The sequence below is a fragment of the Chrysemys picta genome, chromosome 5, assembly GCF_011386835.1.
Source record: "Chrysemys picta bellii isolate R12L10 chromosome 5, ASM1138683v2, whole genome shotgun sequence".
In the NCBI taxonomy this organism is placed as follows: Eukaryota; Metazoa; Chordata; order Testudines; family Emydidae; genus Chrysemys; species Chrysemys picta.
The window spans coordinates 83,815,698-83,826,384 of record NC_088795.1 but is presented as its reverse complement, the minus strand read 5'-3'; the positions used below and the strand labels follow the sequence as shown (position 1 = coordinate 83,826,384).

Genomic DNA, 10,687 nt, shown 5'->3' with positions numbered 1-10,687 from the left:
GTGGGGTTAGGGGCTCCCAGCAAGCATGGGAACCTTTCCTGGGAGGGAAGGAATGCAAACTGCCCCACCACGCCAACCAGCATATTCCCCAGCCACACTCTCAGGCAACTCCAGGGCACGTGAGACTCATCTCCTGAAGGATTAAGCTCCATAATCTAGGTCCTGCTCCTATGAAAGCTTGTTCACACTCAAGAGCCTTCCCCTATTGTCTGACAGTTCAATTGTTTCAGTTGAACACAGCTGTTATGGGAACTCATAGTTACATATGGGGCTAGAACCTTGCTCAGTTCTAAAGAGGGCTTTGAATGTCAGGACAGAGTCCCTGAGACTAGATCCTGTACACCAGGGGTGTCAAACTCAATTGCACAGGGGGCCAAAACTCAAAACTCGCGGGCCGAACAGTATAACCATTTATTTAACAGACTAAATATTTATGTTTTTTAACCATTAATATGAACCAAAATACAGGATATCATTCCAAAATAAATACATTTCAACTTAAAATATTTTGCTCTTCATAAAAAAATATCCTGTCAATACAATACATTCAAAATCTGTACATGCTGGAATATTAAAAAATCTGAAAATATAAATAAAAAATTGAATTTAAAGCAAAAGTATAATCATAACAAATCATAACATTCCATTTTCTTGTCCTATTTAGTCAGAGCCTGATACTTGGAGTCTTTTCTTTGCAACAAGTTCGTTTATGTTTGGGGTTAGGTTCTGTGTTGTGAAGATTCTCAGGATCGATTGCAGGTGTTCATCAGTGAGGCGACTCCTGTGTGACGTTTTGTTAATTTTCATCACAGAGAACAGCTGCTCGCACAGATATGTGCTGCCAAACATGGACAGGATTCGAGCCGCATGTTGGCGGAGCTGCGGCATCGCTTCAGGAATGAAGCGAGTGAACTGTGCTGGCCCCGCAGTGTCGTACTTTGCCTTCAGTGTCCCGTTACATTGCAGTTCTATCAGCTCCATCTGCATTTCTACAGGTGCGGTTTCCACATCGACTGCAAATGGGTTGCGAAGCAGCTCGAAGTTACTTTTCTGTGCCTCAAAGTCACTGAAGCGCCGTGCGAACTCAGTGCGCAGCGCGCTGAGTTTTTCAGCAAAGGTGGCATTTGGGAAAACTGTGGCACTTTCTTGGTTCCGTATTACTTGGCAACAGGGAAAGTGAGACAAGTTGCATTGGTGCATTTGTGTCTCCCATAAGCGCAGCTTCACTTGAAATGCCTTCACTGCATCATGCATATCGGTTATTATGTGCTCCCGTCCCTGGAGTTGAAGGTTTAAAGCGCTAAGATGCGACGTTATGTCAGCCAGGAACGCCAACTCACATTTCCACTTTTCATCCCGCAGAACTGTGCAGTCTTTCCCCTTACTGTCCATGAACTGGCAGATTTCCTCTCGCAGCTCAAAGTGTCTTTTGAGAACTTTTCCCCGACTTAGCCACCGGACCTCCGTATGATATGGCATATCGCCAAACTCGCTATCTATTTCCCGCAGAAAAGACTGGAATTGGCGGTGATTTAAACCGTGGGCTCTGATAAAGTTGACGGTTTGTGTTACAGTGTTCATCACATGATCCATTTTTAGGACTTTAGCACTCAGCGATTCCTGGTGTATGATGCAGTGATACACTGTCAACTCACCGGCACAGTTCTCCTCCCGCATCTTTGAGCGCATCCTTCCCACCAGTCCATTTTTTTCACCACACATAGCAGGTGCGCCATCTGTTGTAAGTCCAACGAGTTTTTCCCACGGCAGTTTCATGTCGGTTACACTTTGAAATACATTTCCAAAGATGTCTTCTCCTTTCGTTGTCCCATGCATCGATTTAATGTCCAGTATTTCCTCTGTTACGCACAAATTGGAATCCACACCACGGATAAATATCGCCAGCTGTGCAGTGTCAGTCGCGTCAGTAGTTTCATCCACGGCAAGGGAGTATGCAACAAAATCTTTTGCTCTTTCAATCAACTGTGTTTTCAAATCAGTCGCCATCTCACAAACCCGATTAGCAACAGTGTTTCTGCTGAGGCTTACATTTGCAAACGCTCGCGTTTTATCTGGACAAAGGACGTCGCACACTTTCATCATACAATTCTTTACGAATTCCCCCTCGGTAAACGGCCGTCCTGATTTGGCGATCTCTTCGGCCACAATGAAACTTGCTTTCACAGCAGCTTCACTTTGTGATTTTGCTTTGGTGAAAAACGTCTGCTGGGATGTCAAATTCTTCTTCAACTCCTCTACCTTTTGTAGCTTCTGTCCTGCGCTCAGGTTTTTGAATTTGTTCTCATGTTTCGTCTCGTAGTGCCGTCTTAGGTTATACTCCTTCATTACAGCGATATTACTCCCGCAAAGGAGACACACTGGTTTACCTGCAATTTCAGTAAACATATACTCATTCTCCCACCGGCTTTGAAAGCCTCGGTTTTCAGAATCAATTTTTCTCTTGGCCATTGTTGGGGTCTAGCTTTGATTTGATATTAGCGTTGTATACATCAACAGACCGCGAACTTGAACCGCGGCTTGCCGTTGGCGGCAATTGCACTGCATCATGGGATTTGTAGTGTGTGTTATTGGGGCGTCATATCACAGGGCCATTAAAAACAGATATATAAAACGATTTCGCGGGCCGGATATAATTGTATGGCGGGCCGGATGTGGCCCGCGGGCCTTGAGTTTGACACATGTGCTGTACACAGTGGGGAACCTATTAGAGAGTAGAACACTGTGGTGACGTTCCCCCCTAGTGACTCATGTTTCTAAGCAGGCAGACTGCTACATTTTTTGCTAGCTGGAGCTTTTTCAGTTGTGTATGGCCAGATATGAGTTGCAACAGTGAAAGATGGAGATCATGAATGCATAGATCACTGTGGTCTGATTTGAGTCTGTTAGGATGGGATATAATTTTCTGGCCACTGACATGGAAGTGTATTTTTTTTTTTTTAACCATCGTGCTGTATGGGAGTCTTATAGCATTGTGTCCAAAAGGACCCCGAAGGCTCCAGACTGACTTAATCTGAGTGTAGATGCTCAATAGTGTGGGTTGTTATACAGGATGCAGAGAGGAACTGCATATGTGTGTGTCACTTATGAAAGCACAGAATTCCTTAACAGGGTCATATCTCCTAGAAAAAAAAAATCTGTAAATATTAAATAGTTGAGGCACAACACAAAGACAGAAAAATCTTGAGGAGATGAGACCAAATAAGTAGAGAAGAAAATGCCAGCCTGTAGCACCACAGCTGCTTACTGCCTCCCAAGCACCTCCTCACAACTAGAGATCACTCTGGGCTGCACTGCTACACATTCCTCCCCCTAACTCATAGCTCACAGGTAATTACAGCACTCAGGGCCGGCTCCAGGCACCAGCTGAGCAAGCTGGTGCTTGGGGCGGCAGATTGTTGGAGGCATTCTGCCCAATCCTAGGGCGGCACAGGCACTTTTTTTGTTCCGGTCTGGCCGCCCTGTAGAGGGCGGCGGCGCGGAGGACCGGAGCACCCTGCAGTGCAGCTCTTCCTTCCCTCCCCGCCGACCGGAGTGGAGCCCTCGTGGCAGGCGGCAGGAGGCGGCGCAGCAAGAGGGGCCGCGTGGCAGCGCCCCTGCTGTAGCCCTGGCCGCCCCCTTCTCTCTCTCTCCTGCCCACTCCCTTCTCCTCCCTCAGCCGGTCCCCCTGCACCCACGCTGCGGCCGCGCCACAGGGGTTTTTTTTTTGGCTTGGGGTGGCCAAAAAGCCAGAGCCGGCCCTGACAGCACTCCCCTCCTGGGGAGGTACCATTTATTGAGCCCATACATACAAGCCCTCCAGGCCCCAACTGTTCAGTTCAGTCACCCTCACCCTTAAGATAAAGAAACCCCAGCCCTTCTTCCCTCAGTTAAGTCCCAATACAAAGTCTCAGGGGTTTTACATGGCTGCAGCTCAGCCTTCTTCAGCCCTCTGTATTCTAGGCCCCCATGAAAACAACAAGGAGTCTGGTGGCACCTTAAAGACTAACAGATTTATTTGGGCATAAGCTTTCGTGGGTAAAAACCTCACTTCTTCAGATGCAGAGTGAAAGTTACAGATGCAGGCATTATATACTGACACATGGAGAGCAGGGAGTTACTTCGCAAGTGGAGAACCAGTGTTGACAGGGCCAATTCAATCAGGGTGGATGTAGTCCACTCCCAATAATAGATGAGGAGGTGTCAATTCCAGGAGAGGAAAAGCTGCTTCTGTAATGAGCCAGCCACTCCCAGTCCCTATTCAAGCCCAGATTAATGGTGTTAAATTTGCAAATGAATTTTAGTTCTGCTGTTTCTCTTGGAAGTCTGTTTCTGAAGTTTTTTTGTTCAATGATAGTGACTTTTAAATCTGTAATAGAATGACCAGGGAGATTGAAGTGTTCACTTACTGGCTTATGTATGTTACCATTCCTGATGTCCGATTTGTGTCCATTTATTCTTTTGCGGAGGGACTGTCCGGTTTGGCCAATGTGCATGGCAGAGGGGCATTGCTGGCACATGATGGCATATATAACATTAGTGGATGTGCAGGTGAATGAGCCCTTGATGGTGTGGCTGATGTGGTTGGGTCCTCTGATGGTGGCGCTAGAGTAGATATGGGGACAGAGTAGGCAATGAGGTTTGCTACAGGGATTGGTTCCTGGGTTGGTGTTTCTGTGGTGTGGTGTGTAGTTGCTGGTGAGTATTTGCTTCAGGTTGGGGGGTTGTCTGTAAGCGAGGACTGGCTTGCCTCCCAAGGTCTGTGAGAGTGAGGGATCATTTTCCAGGATAGGTTGTAGATTGTGGATAATGCGCTGGAGAGGTTTTAGCTGGAGGCTGTATGTGATGGCCAGTGGTGTTCTGTTATTGTCCTTGTTGGCCTATCCTGTAGTAGGTGATTTCTGGGTACCCGTCTGCTCTGTCAATCTGTTTCCTCACTTCCCCCGGTGGGTATTGTAGTTTTACGAATGCTTAATAAAGATCTTGTAGGTGTTTGTCTCTGTCTGAGGGGTTGGAGCAAATTCGGTTGTATCTTAGGGCTTGGCTGTAGACAATGGATCATGTGATGTGTCTTGGATGGAAGCTGGAGGCATATAGGTACGTATAGTGGTCAGTAGGTTTCCGGTATAGGGTGGTGTTTATGTGACCATCACTTATTTGCACTGTAGTGTCCAGGAAGTGGATCTCTTGTGTGGACTGGTCCAGGCTGAGGTTGATGGTGGGGTGGAAATTGTTGAAGCCCAGGTGGAATTCTTCAAGATGTCATCAATGTAGCGCAAGTAGAGGAGGGACACTAGGGGACGAGAGCTGAGGAAGCATTGTTCTAAGTCAGCCATAAAAATGTTGGCATACTGTGGGACCCCCATGAGGTTATTTAACAGGAGCCTTCTACTCACTGCAGCTCCTTTCTGTTAGAAGCTCCCTTGGTCTCCGGGGTCTTCCCTGCAGGAGCCTTTCACACACTCAGCAGTCACTCACCCATTTCCTTAGGTTTTCCCCCAATTCACTTCCTACCTCTGACACTCTCAGCTAGTCTCTCTCAACTACACCCCTCTGCACTTCAGCCTTTTCTATTGAGATCACCTGATCCCTCTCAGGTGGGGCTCATCTTGCAGTCAGGCTGGCTTAGCTTCAGACTCCCCAGGCCAAGGCAAGCCACCCTAATAAACAGCCTATGTAAACAAATAAGTGCAGGAAAAACATACAGTAAGCAAAGAGTGGACAAAACATACAACACATGTGAAATGCTAAAATGATTGTTGATGACAAAACAAGAGAAAATTTAGAGTTCTGTACACAAGTCTATTGATGTAAACTTCATGCTATGATTTGTAGAAAATGGGGCTGATCCATGTACTGGGCCAGATGTAAATCAAAAGTAACTCAACTGAAGTAAATGGAGTTACACCAGAATAAAAATCTTGTCAGTGAGACCAGAATCAGAGTCAATTAAAAGAAAAAGGGGGAAAAATGTGTATCAAAATTAGGGGCAATAGAGAAATGAGATAGATAATATGCCAAATGAGAGAGTAGGGAAATTGCAATTTGGTTATATGAGTATTTAGAGAACAAAAACTTGTAATTGTGAAGGAAAGAAAGGTACATTCTTTTTCAGAGTCACAAAAACAAGACACAAAGCATGAGTTGGTGAGAAGTTGAGGAAGGGGAGTAAAAGACTGGTTATTTAAATTCTTCAAGTCTGCAATTGTTACATTTGGGATGTACAGAGCAGTGGTTCTCAACCTTTTTTTCACTTACTGACCCTAAAACAATTTCAAATGGAGGTGCAGACCCCTTTGGAAATCTATTGTCTATATATATATAGTTGAATTCTGTTTAGTCAGTTTTCAGTCTAAATCGTTCACAGACCCCTTAGACATAGTCCATGGACCTCCCAGGGGTCCGAGGACCACAGGTTGAGAACTACTGGTATAGAGGGTTGGTGTAAAGAACAGACTTCTTTCTCAACCCATGGCATGCTTGTGGCCAAATCAGCATACAGCTGTGGTCCATGTGATAGCCTCAGGACCATACAGCTAGTATATATATTAGAATCATAGAATATCAGGGTTGGAAGGGACCTCAGGAGGTCATCTAGTCCAACCACCTGCTCAAAGCAGGACCAATCCCAAATGCCTTATGCATCAGTTGAATGCATGACCTCTAGGAACAGCTACTGTTCCACTGATGGGAATGTTACTTCACACAGAGATCAGCCCACTTGAGGTAAGAGGCGTTATTTGCATTTACAAGCCTGTTCTCAGTCACACAGACATCTTGTGATTACTTGTATGGATTCAGCCCACATAACATATAGAGAGCTGCATATGTGGCCCATAATGGTAAATAAGTTGAGAACCACTGGACTAGACTAAATGAGTTCAGGATAGTAGTAGATTGTGAAAATTAAAAGGAAGTTACTGGTAGATAACTGTTCTTAAACTAGAAAAGAATAATGAAGAGAATGTGGAAGGCTAGAACAGTTCATTTAAAAAAAAAAAAAAAGAAACAAAGCATACAAATGTATATTATGAATTCCCCTTCATAAAAGCAAGGAGCATTACCAACAAGATAGAAGGATTGCAAGTATATGCATTTCAAGAGAAATATGATATTTTGGTGTAAACAAGATTTGGCTACATCAGGAAATGAAAATGACTACTGTATTAAATTACAAGATATAAATCTAATTCAAGAAGGATGTCATGTGGTAATAAGAATGAATATCTATCTGAAAGAGCAACTCACTAACGCAGACTGGCAATCACAAAAGGCTACAATAATGCAGGCACTAAAGATAGAGACTTGAAGAATGTTTGAGGTATCCTCATGAAAAAAGAGAGAATTTTATGATGCTTTAATGCAGGGATCCCCAATGTGGTGCCCGCGGGCGCCCTGGCACCCGCCGGGGTGTCTAAGTGCACCCGCATACTGGCTGGCGGACAAGCATCCGTCGAAATGCCACCGACAAGCAGCGTCATCCAGAGATGTCGCCACCAAAATGCCACTGATTTTCGGCGGCAACACCTCTGGATGACACTGCTTATCGGCGGCATTTTGGCGGCAACGCCTATTGACGTTGCCGCTTGTCGGCGGCATTTCGGCGGATGCTCATCCACCGCCACGGTCATCCATGGCTCGTCGTCTGGCGCCCACCAGACAAAAAAGATTGGGGACCACTGCAATGGATTTTTTTAAATTATAAGAAGAACGTAGATAACTCACAAGCCCCCTCCTTTCCTCAATGTGCTGTTTGGACATAGATGCTGAAATAGCTCCTTAGTATACTCAGATGGCTGTCCTCCACTGGTCTGGAACAGAAGTTCACACTTCCACTCGTAGACCTCCAGAATATCAACGTTCTTCAGAGCTTGCCCTGTCTGATGGGATTGAACAACCACGGCTTCTTACTAGACCATTAATAAGTTCCTACACTCAGGGGTGCCAGAATGGGGAGGGGGAGGGAGGTGTCAAAGGGCCATGGCCCTTCCACTTTTGAAAGTGAATGGGCCTGTCCTGTCCACTTCTTAACACGGGCCCCGCCCACTGCCATTCCTCTTTCCCCTGAGGCCCCGCCCCCCAGCCAGGCTGAAAGCTGGAGCCGGGTTGGGGTAAGAGCTGCCTGGGCAGCTGTGGGTAGCTGCGGACCCTCGACCTGCCCTTGAGGGGGGATCTGGGTGTGTGCAGGAACACAGGTGGGGAGCTGTTCTCAGGCTCCCCGACCCCAGGTAGTTGGAGGGGCCCGGGATCCCCAGCCCATCTCCAGCTACTGGCTTGGCCAAGGAGCGAGACGTTGGGGAGAAGAGGAGGGGCAGGGGTGGGACCACAGAGGGATCGGGGCCTTGTGCCCCCTCCCCCACTTTTAGGAAGAATCCATTTGCCCACCTATACTCCCACCAAATCTTCCCTTCCTCTTTCCCCTACAAAAAAAAAAAAAAAAAAGATTGAGATGGCTATAGCGACGTGCTTCTGAATTGGTATGGCTGCCCTCATATGAGTGTCCTAATACTAGAGAGTACTTGCAAGCTGATCACAAACTTCCAGGAACATCTCCTTCTTCATGTGATAGTTCTGGACCCTCCTGGTTGTCCCAGGTCCTCATGACCATGTAATCCCATTGGGGTCCTGCTCCAGAAGTACCAGTCTGTACAGGGGGAATCTGCACATAAGGCAACAAGAGATATGAGCAGTCTCAGTTGGTTCACAGCTGGCATGTCTGTATTGTGCTCTGAGAGGTGCCTTCGGCAGTTCAAAAACTGCCCCTGAAATGTCCACCGGTGTTTTGCAGATGCTCCACCAATGTCCTGAAATAGGACAGAGCATGAGGTAGAGAAGTTCTTCACCGGGGTGGGATCCACATTGTCTCTGGCTGCAGGGAGCGTGTGGACACAAAATGGCTTGGCTGGATGTTTTGTTGGGCTAAAACCACCCAAAACACTTCTAGTCAACTCTCATGGGATTGACAGACAACTTCTCCCACAACCCACTATGGAGAGAGCAGGGTCTACCCTAGAGATTGTGGTACCTGGCCAACCCCGGGCCTCCGAGGGGGAGGGCGTCCCTGGCCTCTGCGGGGGCTGTGGGACATCCCAGGCTGCGCCCAAGGGCTTTGGGAGGCAGGAGCAGCCAGTGCAGGAAGGCAGCAGGGGTCGGACCTGCAGGGACAGAGGCAGCTTTCCTGGGCCCTGCTGTGTGCAGCCCACGAGGGGCCAGCTCAGCCGTCCGGGGGATCAGGCTGGCTGCTGGAGCTGGATGCAGCACGCAGCTGTGTAGGGCACCAGGAAATTTGTGACTGTGTAGTTTGCGTATGGGTAGGGACAGCCCTGGGAGAGAGCCCTGGAGCAGCTTCAGTTGGAGAGGGCACTAGGAACCCTGGGATATGATAGTACACATCCAATAGAAGCTGATGTTCAGACTCAGGTCTGCATACAGTACAGATATATCACATGGTTATGAGGCCTGAGTCTCCATTGCAGTGTGGACGATCAAGCACAGGCTTGGAAACACGAGTCCACAAGTCTGGGTCCCACAGATAGTGCTGTGCAGATATACCCTAAGAAATATAGCACTGCAGCTCTTTTGAGGATATAAAAACAGTCCATTAAAAAAAGCTTATACATGGGCTTTTGTTGAGAGCAATTTATAACACTAAAGAGCCCGATAGCAATATGGCTGTTTACATTGTTGAAGAGAAAGTTTTACTGCATTATCACAAGTAATGATGTAGCCTTTTACAAGTTAAATGATTTGAAATGTGTCTGGTGAAGAGAGGATGCTTCTTTTACAATGGGATTTGTAAGGTGAGAGAAGACTTTGAATGCTTTGCAGTTGTTTACGGCTGTTACTGAGAGCCTTGAAAGCTATTGGTTTGAATGTCATGGGCACCCTAGAGATTGCCATTGGTAATGATGTTGGAATTTACCAGTTCTGGATGTGTAAATATAGATACCAAAGGATGTGACAGCTGTTTTTAGAAGGTCGGAACACTACTGCTTCTATCAAAAGCAGGGAACCAACACTAAATTGCAAAACATGTTTTCAAATAAAGGCTTAAACCTGCCCTCTGACACATGAGACTGCATTTCCATGAATCTCTTAATATGCTTTTAATGAGAATCTAGTGGAGATGATTTTACAAAATGCATAGGAAGGTGCCGTCAGATATTGGAAATCAAGATCAAGCTCTCAATCCTTCCCTTATTTAAGAAGGCTGAAATGAAGAATTTAACAGGAGAAACATGAAGCTCTTTCTCTCGCTTTAAAATTCAGTATTTCTGAACATTAAGCTCCCGTGTCAGTCACCATTTTTGTCCATTGATGATGAACAACTGAAAAAGTTTTAAGGACCAGAAAACATGCGGGGAAACTAGCTAGCAACATCTCTGCTGATGCTCTAACCTTACAGGGGAAGATGATGTTTTAAATTCCTTAAAACTATCTAAAAATCCCACAAGGAAAAAGTGAGCGCTTATTTCTTATTCAAACATTTATGGCACGTAAGTGGTTCTCTGGCCACTAATGTTAATCTAGTTTCACGGCCATAAACGATTATTACAATCACTAAAGTGACTCGTGCAATAAGTGGCACCTTCTTACTCAGCATGTCTTCTCTCTCTATGCCAAATCCTATACCTTATGCAAAGCCTGACTAAGTGGGCTATGTGCTGGAATCTCCCCCAGGCTGTGGAAT

The 10,687-nt window shown here is 46.3% G+C and overlaps 1 protein-coding gene across 2 annotated transcripts in view; it reads right to left on the bottom strand.

Moving 5' to 3' along the window:
* Positions 1-397: 397 nt before the first annotated feature.
* The window catches only part of LOC135983705 (general transcription factor II-I repeat domain-containing protein 2A-like), a 92,895-nt gene continuing 82,605 nt past the window's right edge, over positions 398-10,687 (bottom strand). The window contains exon 2 of one of the 2 annotated variants that reach the window (XM_065596804.1): positions 398-2,387. In XM_065596804.1, the coding sequence (XP_065452876.1) occupies positions 661-2,346 (1,686 nt within the window). In that variant the 5' untranslated portion in view covers positions 2,347-2,387 and the 3' untranslated portion in view covers positions 398-660. Of the gene's footprint in view, positions 2,600-10,687 lie in introns of those variants that run through there. The other variant, XM_065596803.1, reaches the window with a different exon arrangement.